This window comes from Apodemus sylvaticus, chromosome 1, assembly GCF_947179515.1.
Source record: "Apodemus sylvaticus chromosome 1, mApoSyl1.1, whole genome shotgun sequence".
Taxonomy (NCBI): Eukaryota; Metazoa; Chordata; class Mammalia; order Rodentia; family Muridae; genus Apodemus; species Apodemus sylvaticus.
Genome location: NC_067472.1, coordinates 157,059,923 through 157,074,268, shown reverse-complemented (window position 1 = coordinate 157,074,268; position 14,346 = coordinate 157,059,923). Strand labels below are relative to the sequence as shown.

At 39.8% G+C, this 14,346-nt stretch overlaps 1 protein-coding gene across 1 annotated transcript in view; it reads left to right on the top strand.

Moving 5' to 3' along the window:
* The first annotated feature begins 782 nt into the window (after positions 1-782).
* The window catches only part of Tubgcp5 (tubulin gamma complex associated protein 5), a 37,489-nt gene continuing 23,925 nt past the window's right edge, over positions 783-14,346 (top strand). The window contains exons 1-10 of the mRNA XM_052161733.1: positions 783-970; positions 2,429-2,482; positions 2,570-2,678; positions 5,397-5,493; positions 6,031-6,110; positions 7,463-7,598; positions 10,288-10,402; positions 10,993-11,082; positions 11,728-11,821; positions 12,751-12,997. Coding sequence (XP_052017693.1) covers positions 825-970; positions 2,429-2,482; positions 2,570-2,678; positions 5,397-5,493; positions 6,031-6,110; positions 7,463-7,598; positions 10,288-10,402; positions 10,993-11,082; positions 11,728-11,821; positions 12,751-12,997 — 1,168 coding nt within the window. The 5' untranslated portion in view covers positions 783-824. The remainder of the gene's footprint in view (positions 971-2,428; positions 2,483-2,569; positions 2,679-5,396; positions 5,494-6,030; positions 6,111-7,462; positions 7,599-10,287; positions 10,403-10,992; positions 11,083-11,727; positions 11,822-12,750; positions 12,998-14,346) is intronic.

Here is a 14,346-nt window from a genome sequence, read left to right as displayed (position 1 = left end):
AGACAGTTACAGAAAAACGTCCCTGGCCATCAAGTGGGTGGCAGGCAGCTGGCCTTCACAGCTCCATTTCACCTAAGAAGCCAGCAGTTTTCAACATGGTGGGCAGTGACCCCCATAGGGGATCGTAATTTACATTACGATTCACAAACTAGCAAAATTATAATTATAAACTAGCAACGAAATAATTTAATGATTATGGGTCATCACAACATGAGGAACTCTATTAAAGGGTCACAGCATTAGGAAGCATTGTAATGAATAAACGGACACTATCTCTCTTTTAACCATATGTCCCTGGTCTAATCAGAAGCATGTGTTTAGTTGGGGAGTCCTGAGAGTCCAGTTTATGTCATCTGGAGGAGAAAATGAAGCCCGGAGCATGTACAAATAAGTCACGATGTTCAAAAATGTCGGCAACTATACCCTGAACAGAAAAACTGGTTGCCTCAAAATGCATCATTATTTAAACCATTAATCAAGAGTATGCAGAGTTCCTTATTAACAAATGGCTGATAATAAGTAACGACTAGCTCTCTGAAGACACTCAGATTTTGCAATGTGCAAACAGAAAGAGCACATCTCTCTCACACACACACACACACACACGCACACGCACACGCACACGCACACAAACACACATATGTACTGCATCCAGCAAACAAAATCCAAGCCCGTAAGCACCGCCCGGGGAAGCACCGCCCCCGGACTGCCTGAACTCTCGCGGAAACACCCTCCATGTCTCGAAAGCCCAGTGCTACGACAGGCAGAACTCTCGCGAGAACCGTCGCCGCATAGTCGAGACTCCTGATAGGTAGGTCGTGGAAATGGCCCGGCTTAAGCCGTCCGGGAGCCGGATGGACAGACAGCTGGAACGCGATGTGTGTGAGCTCGTCCGGCAGGTTACTGGCCTGCAGGACGAGGCGGATCCCAACTTCCAGCTGGCCTTGGACTTCGTCTGGTCCAACTTCAGGTGTGGGATGGCGGCTGCGAGCTGAAGTCGCGCGGGCGGGTGGGTCCGGGGCGGGAGTACGGCCTCCGGCAAACCTGCCGCTGCTGCTGTGCCTTGGTTTCCCCTGAGTGCCCTTGCCAGAAACACGCAGTCGCAGCGGCACACTCCTAGAGAGCTGTTGACTCTGCTCTCCCTCACGCAGTACGTTGCACGTCCAAAGTCATTTAATGGCTGGGAGCGTGAATTTTTAGCGCCAGAATCTGATGACATCCTAGTAGAGTTTTTAGTCTCACCCCCCCCACCCCCACTCCCACCCCCACCCCCTCTTGCTGGGGCCACTCACAGATTTCCCTGATTCTCTGTCTTCCCTTTGCATAAAACAAATTCAAATTCTACTATTGAGCAACACATATCATGCCTAGAAAAAAAAATCATCTTAAACAGTGAACAGTTTGTCAGACTCTATGATCCTGGCTCTAAACGCAGACATGAGTGTCTGCCTAGCTTGTGAGAATACAGACCTCTGAAGTTCATGGAAAACATGCCAGCTATCCAAAAGAACAAGTGCAATTTCCAATTATAATCTATAAAAAGAACAGTGACTCAGATAAGTCAGGTAACTCAAAAAGCAATTGTATCACAAGTGATTTTTCTAGTGGCAGACAGGAGGCGGGTAATAATCATTTTAGAGTTGGGAGAGACATAGATGTTGCACAATATAACAGCAGGAGTAAAAGCATACCTATAAGTCTGTCACCAGTAGAAAACAATGGCAGTCATGTCCTATTACAGTTGCTTTATTTCCAGATGTTCGTTAGTACAATAATGACAGCCTTTGGTCTTACGGCTAAATTTTAGGTTTTGTTGATGATGTGTATGATTTGACTGTGTGTGTGTGTGTGTGTGTGTGTGTGTGTGTGACTGAATAGAATCTAGGGACCCTGGAATGATGACAAGGGCTCTTAACCCCGAGCCATCTCTCCAGACCCTTTCAAAGCTTTCTGAATATTTGATAATTGTGCTTGAATATGCTTGCTTTTCTTACTTCATTTTGTACACTTAGCAAAATTACTCAGAGGACAAATGTTAAGATTTCACTGGGTTTCTCTCTTACATTAAAAAGAGAAAGAAAATCCAGTCACCATGGTGTATGCCTGTAATTACATCAGAATTTTGCACTAAAAATTATACCCGCTTGGGTGGCTCAGGCAGGAGGACTGCTGTGAGTTGAAGGCTATACTTGGCCTCCTAGTGAGTTCAGAGCCACATAGGAAGATCTAGTGAAAACCCTAGGAAAGTATGTCATACTGAACATAACTATAGAACATATAAAAAGACAGAGGAGCGAGAGGACAGGGTGTACGGGGTATCAGATATATGCAGGGATGTGAAGAGCTGTGACTCAAGTCTACTTAGCTACCTGACATTAAATACTGTCATGTAATATTGGCATTAAAAACTGTATTTTATCTTTACCAGATTTCATCGTTTCTTGGATGTCAACAGTCACAAAGTAGAAAAAACAATAGAAGGGTATGTTGATTGTCTGTGTATCTGTATGTATTCATTGGTATGTTAAGTTATTTAGGTGTCAATTGATTTTTTTTTTATATATTTTAGAATTTATGAAAAATTCACCATTCATTCTGATCTCAGCAAAGCTGCCAGTTGGGAGAGGTTAACGAAGGAGTTTCTAAATGCATCTCTTCCCAGCACAGAGAAAACAAAGGTAAGCCTTCAGTCGGGAGCTCTCCATTTGTATTCACTCTTCTGATTGCCGTTGCTGCCGTTTCTGCCGTTTCGTTGTTCTGAGACAAGGTTCTCTGTGAATCTTTGACTGTCCTAGAACCCACCTTGTAGACCATGCTGGCCTCGAACTCAGAGATCCGCCTGTCTCTGCTTCCAGAATGCTGGGGCTAAAGGCGTGCGCCACTACTGCCCACTGCCCGGCCTTTGTATTCATGCTGTTCAGTATAATCATCATCAAAGTGTTATCTCTTCATAAACACTCTATTTAGTGGTAGCCCCTGCTGGAGAAGGGCCTCCTTGAGCATGCGTTACCTGTTGCCTCAGGTTTGTTATGAAATACGCAACATGCTCTTGTTTGCTTGTCTCACTTGGAATTTACTGAGGTCACAGAAATCAGCGCTGCTCGGTTACCTTGAATTTCTCAAATAGCAACTGTATTCTAGATCCCAAGTGTGCTTTTATATTATGTCAGGGACTCCAAGGCCAGCCTTGGGTACAGTGATTTGTACCAGAATTGTTAGCACTGGAATCTTCTTCGTCTGGGATCATCATTACTATAGCTTATTACCATTAACTAGTGTAGAGTACAGCCAGGGAAGAGATGAATAGAACAGAGACTAAGCACACGAGTGATAGGCTTTAGGTTTGTGTAAGTGTAATCAATGAGGTTCACTCACACAGGGACAAAACTGCCTAATGGTGTATTTCTCAAAATGTTAAGTGGCACTTGGTGAAAATTAAATGGAGATTACATCATTTGTTGTGTGCTATGAGGGTTTGTATATGTGCACATGTGTGCTCTATTTTGTTGTTGATGATGTTTATAGGGTCTTCTGAGAATTTCATACGGTGAATTTTGGCCATTCTCACAGCCTCTCCAACTCCGCTCAGACCCATCCCTCCTTCTGTACTCAGCCAATTTGTGTCCGTTTTTATTTTAATGCATAAAGTCTTCATTCATGCTGCCTCTGTAGTAGTCACGAGGACGTGGGCTTGTTCACCTGCCCTGTTGTGGACAGATAACAGACTGCCACCAAAACTGATGAATGGGCAATGCAAATATAGTGTATTTATATAGTGAATATTATTCAGCCGTTAAGAAAAATGAGGTTATGAAATTCACAAGCAAACTAAGCTGGAAACAGTCATTCTGGCCGAGGTCATCCAGACCCAGAAGGGAGAAGACCACATGCGTTCTCTCATTCATGAATGTTAACTTTGAATCTTGTTCCTGTCCTCTTAGTGTGAGAAAAGAGAGAACTTGAGAGTTGTAAGTTCAAGGCCGTCTACATACCAAGACCTTGCAGCAAAGCATTTCCTGGCTACATTTACTGAAGTTCCAGATTTCCTAAAGAAAAACCCATAATTCTTCAAAAATATGTATATAAAAAAATAGGACTGTATGATTCTAGACATGAGCTTTCTTATTACTGACCAGTTAAAAATTCTAAGAACTGTTAACTAGAAGTCAGCTGCAAGCCATCCGTGAAATCAAGCCCTTTGGGAGAATGTTCAAAGCTTTGGCTACTTGGATCTCCATTAACTGTTTTCTGCATAGCTTACAGTTTAGACATCAGTGCTGTGAACAAGGAAAGACTTAGAAATTTGGGTCATAGAAAGGCTAACATGCAAAAATATTTTCATTAAATAGATTTTATTGGTTTATGAGAATCATAACAAAGATCTATTAAAACTTGAAAAGTCTTGACAATATGGTTTCTAATAAAAGAAAATCAAAAGACTTTTAGGTTTATTTTTAAAAATATACTGACCCCTCCCCCCATAAGATAAATGCAAACTCAACACTAACAGGGCTGGAGAAATAACTCAGCAGTTAAGAGCAACTACTGCTTATCCAGAAGACCTGGGTTCAGTTCCCGCACCACTTACAAACGCCTATAAGTTCAGTTCCAGGGGACCAACACCCTTTTCTAGTCTAGGAGAGTGTTGCATGCATTCGTTGCATATGCACACATAGAAGCAAAATACCCACACACGTGAAATAAAAAGTAAATCTTTAAAGATCAAGACCATCTCTCACTTGTCTGAATGTAGCAGACAGGTACAGTTGTACTCTGTACTGCAATTATAGATGTATTTGTGCTAAATATAAATGTGATTCTTATAGAGGCTATAATCAAACTGTTAGATATGTCTAATCTTCAGGATACATATTGCTACTGGAGAATAACTTCACTTTTAGCCACTTTTAGAATTATATTACAGTTCCTATAAAAATAAAATATTTTGGGCTGTAGAGATGGCTCAGCAGTTAAAAGCATTGACTGCTCTTCTAGAGATCCTGAGTTCAATTCCCAGCAACCACATGGTGGCTCACAACCATCTGTAATGGGATCCAGTGTCGTCTGCTGGTGTGTCTGAAAACAGCAACAGTGTACTCATATAAAATAAATAAATCTTTAAAAAAAAATAAAATAAAATTTTTAATCCAGTCAAATGTCTTACACTTGTTAAAAATATGGAACCAAACCTCATGTGACTTAGATTCTTTCTACGTAAACATTTGAATTATGAAAGAAGTTTAGAGACTACAATTTATTTTTTGATAACTCATGTTTCCTAAAATGTGCAAAGTAGGTATATAAACAGCTGTTGTGTAGCTCTTCCATCACTCAGTGTGGTTTCCGAAGCTCTCGCCACGCTCAGGCTGATTCCCTTTCCTCTGTTTGTTTTAAAGACAGATGCACACTACTCCATACTGTCCCTCCTGCTGTGTCTGTCTGATTCTCCTTCAAACAGCAGTTATGTGGAGACACCGAGAGACAAAGAAGTGGGTATGTTACCAGATACAAATTTATTTTATTACGTATAATCGTCATCAGAATTTGTATTAAAAGCTGTAAAATCACAGCCAAACTACACAGAGGAAAAAAATTGTTCTTTTGCTTAGGATAGATGCAAAATTTCATTTAAAATGTATGCTCTAGCTTTACTTTTTTTTATGAAGAGAAAACTCGATACCTGAGGGTGAGGTAATTCAAATGGTTAAAGATATATTGGAATTCCGATTTATTAAGTGTGTCTTGCTTGCTCGATCCCAGGCTGGCTTCACGCGACTTGACCTTCCTGAAGGTCAAGGTGTACATTACCGGTGTGCGCCACTTTGCCCAGCCGTCTGTCCTTCAGCTCCATGCATGCTAGGCAACATCAGCTTCTTCCCACTCCCAAGTGTCTTCGATATTTTCAAATTAGTTCCTTGAATGTATTTTAAATTTTATGTGGATTTTTTTACTTGTAGGTTTATGGGTTGTTGAGTTCTTTCTCCCAGATATTTATGATAAAGCTAACACGGTTCCTTTGTTAAATTGTAGAAAAAAAGGATGATTTTGACTGGGGGAAATACTTGATGGAAGGTGAAGAAATTGGTCTTGGTCCAAATATTGATACACCGGTAAGTAGCTGTTGTTTTGGTAATGCAAATATAAGTACTTGCTCACACGGTAGCAAGAGTTCTAGTGTATCCTTCTGCCAGGGAGGATTCCTATTTAACAGGAACTCTCTTCACTAAACCAGTGAGTCTGACTCCTCATGTAACGGTGCTTCCTGCCAAACCCACACACCTCACGTGCATGGAGAGAAGAAAGTCCTGCAAGCCGGGCGTTGTGGCACACACCTGTAATCCCAGCACTTGGGAGGCAGAGGTAGAGGCAGGCAGATCTCTGAGTTCGAGGCCAGCATGGTCTACAGAGTGAGTTCCAGGACAGCCAGGGCTACAGAGAAAAACCCTGTCTCAAAAAGCCAAAAAAAAAAAAAAAAGTCCTACAAGTTGTCTCTGATCTACATATGTGAGCCGTGGGTGGACATACTCACTCATGTAGATAAAATGGAAAAAGTTAACTTTTAAACATGTGGATTATGGAAGATGTATTTATATACTGGGCTAAGTCAGCGTATGTCAATATAATTCACGTATTAAATAATACTATAATTATTTGCTGTTGTTTTAAACAGAAGAAAAAAGGGGGAAATTTTCAAATTATAATACCCCTCCCCCAAACTGTTATTTTTAAGCAGGTCAGTGCAATAAATGTACTATTTAATTATATTTAGTTCCCATTGTACTTTTAGTCAAGGAGATTAAAGGGCATGTGTAACTCTTATTCACTGCTTCACAGCAATAACATGTGGGCCTCTTTTGGAATTCAGAAGTGGCTCTCGCTGCTTTCATTCACAGAAAATTGAATTCACATATTCACCACAAAAAGGAAAAATGGTTGAGTTGAAACTAGAAACAGATTAGCTTCCTCTCGCTCTTCATGACTCACAGGCACTTGTGTCTGCGCTCTGTCCTTCCTTGTCACCTGTTTCTGCCCCTTCTCCACCCCCTTCCAACACTTAGCCTTTGTCCACACTAATCCCACGCATGTAGGCATCACGGACGAAGATCTTCAGTCTTGGGATTTTTTTTTTTTTTTTTTTTGGTTTTTTGGATTTGGTTTTTTCGAGACAGGGTTTCTCTGTGTAGCCCTGGCTGTCCTGGAACTCACTCTGTAGACCAGGCTGGCCTCGAACTCAGAAATCCGCCTGCCTCTGCCTCTCAGAGTGCTGGGATTACAGGCGTGCGCCACCACCGCCTGGCTAGACTTGGGATTTTTATCACGTCAAATCAGACTTTTGTCATTATAGAAACTTATGAGATAAAAAAGGTTTTATTTGGCTTTTGTTTCTCTTCAGGAATGTTCTTCATTTTTAGCCTAGGTTGTCACAGTCTCAAGAGTAAGATCCTTTTTCTCCTTAAATCAGAATTGGTCTGAAGACAGTGAAGATGAGGACGCACAGCAGCCCTTGAGCAGAGAAGACTCCGGGATACAGGTGGACAGGACCCCATTGGAAGAACAAGACCGCAGCAGAAAAGGGGGGTCTCAAGTCTGCTGGGAAGGTATCAGATGTGGCTCAGTGCCAGTGTCTTCTCACAAGAGGGCTCAGGCTTGAGGCTGATGGCACTGATGAGACTGCTGAGCTCTGACATTCCTGGTACAGCGGTTCTCAGCATTCCTGATGTTGCAGCCCCTTAATGAAGCTCCTCAGGCTGTGCTGACCCACAACCGTAAAATATTTTCATTGTTCCTTCATAACTGTAATTCTGCTACTGTTATGAACCATAATATAAATATCTGCTATTCAGGGTATGTGATGTGACCCATAGGTTGGAAACCACTGTGCTAGTAGATCTTTAGTGTGTGCCTAAGAATTAGCACTCTAGCTTTTATCCCTTCTGTCATTTCAAAAAGGAAACATAGCACTAATATTCTAATATTTTTAGTACTATTTTATGTGTAGGGGGCTGCTGTGTTTCTGTTTACACCATGTACAAGTCTGGTGCCCTCAGGTAGAAGAGGCCATTTGGTTTTGTATCTACTGCTTTTTCTGCTACAGTTCTTTGTTAATGTCAGTTTTTAAGTTAAACATTTTGTAGATCACTTTTAATTATCTTGCTTAAATCAGAAATAATCTCTGTTCCTCATATTTTTCGATCAAACCTGAGAGTTTGAACCACTGAAGAAGGGGCTGAGCACTTGAGAGCATCCTGCGCTCTAAGGACCAGTTCAGTTCTAAGCTTCCAGGAGAGCTGCTCAGAACCACCTGGAATCCAGCTCCACAGGATCCAGCCCTCCTCTAGCCGCTCTGGATACTTCGAGCCCACGCACATACATACATTCACACACTCGCATACACATAAATAAACATTTAAACTCTTTAAACAAAACAATTTTTCAGATGCTTAATGTTTGGTCTTAAAATTTTTGCTCAAAACTGACATTTCCGTGTATTTTTGTGAGGGTTTGTTTTATTATTGTTGCAGGAACTTATTTTCTTTATTTTTTTTTTTTAGGGTATTAAAATAAAAAAAAAAAAATAACTTCATTTGCCCCTTTCCTTTCTCTACACCCTCCCAAATGCTTCCTCCCTTTGTTCTCTTATAAATTCATACGTGAATATAAACTACTTTAGACTGTATAATGTTAATTTGTATGTATGTTTTCAGGGCTGACCATTTACATTTGGTGTTGGAAAACCAATTGGTGTGTTTTCCTGGGCAAGGCTCCCCCCGCCCCCAGCTCTCAGCATTCCTTGGTTGCTTGTAGTTCTTTGTGTAAGGTTGAGGTCTCATGAAGTTTCTCAGATCTACATTGGCATGTCGGTTGGTGGTGTCCTTGTTCAGGTCATGTTCAGGCAGCCATGTCGATGAGGCTTTATGAGATTTACTGACATTCCTAGGAGACAACCTCAAAGCAAACTCCTTGTTTTTCTACAGTCTTTCTGCTTCCTCTTCTGTGGTCTCAGAGCCTTAGGTGCAAGACTCTTGTAGATGGATCAGTTGGGATTGGACTCTACAAATCTGCATTTTGATTGGTTGTCTTTTTCTGTAGTTGTCCCCATCTGTTGCAAAGAGAGCTTTCCTTAATGAGAGATGAAGACTACACTTACCTGACTAGACTCTAGATAGGATCACATTTGGATCATGAGGTGTCTCCGAAGTCTGCTTTTTATATGCCATGAGATGCAAGACTGCAGTTTATTTTTCTACCATCTCATTAGACAGTTTACCTAGCAGCAGCATTGTGTGATGGTTTTATCTTGATTATGCATCTCCTTTGTACTCTATTATAGATCTACTACATTAGTGTTGTCTACACAGGAACAGACTTTGTGGTTTTGTAGCTTGTAGTTTTCTGTCTTAATGTATGGAATACATTTCCTATCCTTCACTGCTTTCAAAATTGTCTTCTCTCTTTGTGAATCTGTACTCTTTTGTGGACATTTTAAAAGCAGTGTGACAGATAATTCCAACTGGATTTTTAATTAGGGCTTTAGTAAATTGATAGACTTAACTTGGGGACGCTGTCAATACCTCCTTTTTTTTCTAATTATCTTGTATTATGTTAGACTTTACTTGGAAGTAAACATATGGCTTTGTGAATGCTAGTTAAATGCTCTGCCACTGAGCATACCCCCAATCCTTTAAGATTTGTGAGTTGTTTGTTTATTGGTAATATTCTTTTTTATATTCTCAAATATTCATCTAGTAGTTTCTGTGTCTGTTAGAATTTTTATTGTGAATCTTGAGCAATTTGTTTTGCTTTGTTTACATAAGTATAGAAGAACACTTGGTTTCTGTGGTCTGTCTATGTTGGGCATTCTGGGTGAATCTTCATTGTTAATTTGATAGTTTGTTGGCTTCTTTGGGCTTTTTATATAAGTGATTAGTATTAATTTGTAGGCATTCACAGTTTTATCTCCTTTTAATTCTTTTTGTTTTTCAAGACAGGGTTTCTCTGTGTAATCTTGGCTACCCTAGAACTCACGGTAGACCAGACTGGCCTCAAACTCAGAGATATGCCTGCTTCTGCCTCTCAAGTGCTGGCATGAAAGGCAGGCACTGTACCTTCTAACTCTTAAACCTTCTATTTTTGTGACAACTTGAGTTGTCTCACAGACTGGCCTGTGGCCATGGGAGGGCCCTCATAGACAGGGTTTCATCCCAAGGGAACTACACTTTCAGTCAAGAAGAGATGAAAGTACCTAGTCACTATAAAAATTGATACATATTCCTCTCTTTGTGGCAGATGAGCCAGATAACCGGAGCTGGCTGGAACAGCATGTAGTTCATCAGTACTGGACAACCAGGCGCTCCCGAATTCCACACAGTTCACATTTACACTCCAATTTAGCTGCTGTCTGGTAAGCTAAACTTCTTGTTTAATATGACAGAACAAACTTTGATGGTTAAGCATAGAACTTTGATTTGTGATTTAAATCAACAGTCAAAACTTGTAAACTTGTCAATTTTAAACAAGTGTAGTAGGATGTATGCACGAGTGCACATAACATGGTGTTTGGGATGAATTGAAGGCCTTATGCACACTAGACAGCACTGCTGTGCTGAGCTAAGCCTTGCCTCCCTTGAGCAATTTCTAATTAATATTGATATCCTGAAATTACTAATGGTACTATGTTTATCTTCCATTTAAGTAGATTGGTGTATGCTAGCCTGTATCTAATTTCCATTTTAGTGCACTTACTATAAAAATACACTAATGTTTAAAACCTTGCATAGTTTTAAGCAGTTGATTGAAAGATAAAACAATTGTAATTGCTCTGAACATGCTTCACTAAAAAGATTTCTGTGAATCTGAAAAAACAGGTATGGAGTGAGCTTAAGGCATTCGTTGTGTTTGTTAATCGCTGAGTATGAAATTGTATATATTCATTGAGGCAAGTAGTTTTACTTAAAACTTTTCTGTTGATTTTTGATGTTTGCTCTTTAATAGGAACCAGCACCTGTACAGCAGTGACCCGCTGTATGTTCCAGATGACAGGGTGGTGGTTACTGAGACACAGGTCATTCGGGAAACTCTATGGTAAGATGCATCAGCCTGGGAGATTGTGTTATTGAGAAGTAAAATTGGTTTGTTCTGTTTTTAAGGAATATACTCAAGAAATTCTACTTGGAGGCTAGAAATAGGCCTTAGGGATGGATTTCAGACTTAAGAGATTTCACTGTGAAGATTGTGTAATTTTGATATATTCGTTTCCTATTTTAAATACTTTGGAATTGAGTTAGGCCATCATTTTTGAATATCTGAATTTAAAGCAAGGTTTGCTGCTGACTGTTTTCACTTGAAATGTGTCCATGAGAGTTGTCTGTCCTGGTACCCAACACTGTGAGTCTGCTGCAGCCTCTGATGAGCCTCTGGGTCCAAATGGGACTAGCATTCTATCAACATTCTGACAGTTTTAGACTTGTAGGGTTCTCTTTGTATCTTAGAAATTTAGTGATTATGTATGTATATGTGTATGTGGGGGGCGGATTGAACTTCTTAAATGATGCTGAAATATCTTGAGTCTTAATCCTGTGAAGTTTGATAATCTTCCCATTTTTGTGCAATTGACCCATTTTGTTCCCCAATTCCAAATTTTCAAAATAAGTTTCTCAGCTATACTTTAATGATTATTTTAATAAACTTCAAGCATATTGGTCTTGATCTTTTTTTATTTTATTTCAGGTTACTTTCAGGGGTAAAAAAGCTGTTTATATTTCAGTTGATAGATGGGAAGGTAACTGTGAGAAACAATATTATCGTAACTCATTTGACATATGTAAGTATCTTGTTTATTGTCACTTAAAAATTAAATTTAAAATTAAACAGAAGTTTTTTAAATGTTGGTAATATACCTTTAGAGCATTTTACATTATCAAATTTATTGAGTAGAGTAAAAAATCTAATAGAGCATTTTACATTATCAAATTTATTGAGTAGAGTAAAAAATCTAAAAAGCAAAATTAAATTGTGCATCGTTACAGGCTTAACCAGTTCTTACATATTTGTGACATTTAATTTTTATTTAATTTTCTTTTTTCTTTTTTTATTAGATTTTTTTTTTATTTAAACTTCAAATGTTATCTCCTTTCTTTGTTTCCCCTCCAAAAAACCCCTATTCCATCCCTCCTCCCCTTGCTCACCAGCGCACCCACTCCTGCTTCCCTGTCCTGACATTCCCCTACACTGGGGCATCGAGTCTTCACAGGACCAAGGGCCTCTCCTCCCATTGATTTCCAACAAGGCTATGCTACATATGCAGCTGGAGCCATGGGTCCCCCCATATGTACTCTTTGGTTGGTGCTTTAGTCCCTGAGAGCTCTGGGGATACTAGGTGGTTCACATTGTTGTTCCTCCTATGGGGCTGCAAACCCCTTCAGCTCCTTGGGTCCTTTCTCTAGCTCCTTTCTTGGAGACCCTGTGCTCAGTCCAGTGGTTGGCTGAGAGCTTCCACCTCTGTATTTTTCAATTTTCTTTTTTCTTATATTCTGTATCGATAAAGCTATAACTATTTTTTCTATATTTTATGTGTGTTTTTAAAAAGTGTAAGCTGTAATTCTGTATTATGTACAAATTGATTGTTCACTGCTTTTTTTAAATATCAACTAAACTCATTATGTTACTTTGTCATGTATCACACGGTTTCTTTTACAGTTGACCATTTGTGGTAGGCCAGCTCTAAATATGTATACTTGACTTCTGTTGTAGAACTGTTTACGATCTGTGCTGGAACAAATAGCAGCATATGGCCAGGTTGTGTTTCGGCTCCAGGAGTTCATTGATGAAGTCATGGGGCACAGCTCTGAAATTTCATCCCCGGGAAATGGTCCCATTCCTAAGAAGCCACCTGACGCTCCCTTCAGAACCTACCAGGCCTTCATGTGGGCCCTCTACAAATACTTCATTAACTTCAAGAAGGAGCTTACAGAGATTGAGAAGTGTGTCATCAGTAGTGGTAGGTCATCTTTTTTTTTTTCCCATAAGCTACCTAACTCATTTTGAATATTTTTAAAGCTATTCAGTTACTGGTAAAATGTTTAAAAATTACATGGTGAATAGGTAATTCTCATGAATATATTCATTTTTAAAGTGATTTTAGGGCTGGAGAGATAGCACAGCAGATAAAGGCACTTGCCACCAAGCCTTGCAGCCTGACTTTAATCTGTAGGGCCTGCATCATAGCATGATAGAGGAGAAAACCAGCCTACACTATGGCATACACACATCTACCTACTACCACCACCCATACATGCATGCACACTCATGTGCAAGCACACGCACACATGCACTCATGTGCATGCAAATAAGTAAATGTAATAAAAATATTAAAAAAAAATTTGAAGCTACCTTAAATTTTTAAGTGATTTGTCTCTAAAAATCCAAAAACTACCAAACAGCTTACAGTGATCACTTTTTCTTATTCTAGTTCCCCTCCCAAGACTGGCAGCTTCTATACATCCATTTAGAGAGCACTGTGTATGCATAGACAGCTCCCTTATTTCTTTTTACAAAAAAAACTGTTTTGTTCATCCCATACCCCAGTTCTCAATGGTGGACATTTGGACTGTTTCCACCCTACTGTTAGCAGTACCTGCAGTGGTTACCTCTTAGGCATTGCAGTAGTTGCACACATGCAGAATGGAACTGATATATCAAAGAGTTTATATGATAATGTGTGACTTTTGCTAGATTTTTCTCTATTTCTCTACAATAAAATATAGATAAGTTTATGCTCTTGCCAGCAGGGTCTTGTTATATATTACTAAACTTTTGTTCTTCGCAAATTTTACAGATGTAAAATGGTCAACTAGTGTGTGGTTTTGGGTTTTTTAACAGAGCCAGCTAGGAAGCTGCCGTGTCACTGCAGCACATTAGCCAGACTTGCACTGTGGGGAGACGTGCCATCCCTGCAGCGTGCCAGTTTACCACACGTGTAGAAGTATACAACTGCTCTGATGGTCAGGATAAGGAGCTGGGTCACTGCCATTCAAGAACTTGATTGAGCTGCCTTTTTGTAGCTTTACCATGTGTAATTTTAGTTTGTGTTCTTTAAGTGAAGTTTAGTGCCCTTCTATTACATTAAAGACCACTTCTCTTCTCTGATATTTGTCAATTCCCATATACATTATTTTTGTCTGAATTATCTTTCTATCCTTGGCATATGGATGTTACTTCTTTAAGGAAGATACAATATTAAAGATAATGATATTAAGGCATGGTATTAAGGTGTGTGAAGAGATGGCTCAGAGTTTTAAGAGCACTGGCTTATCTTCCAAAGGTCCTGAGTTCAATTTCTAGCAACTT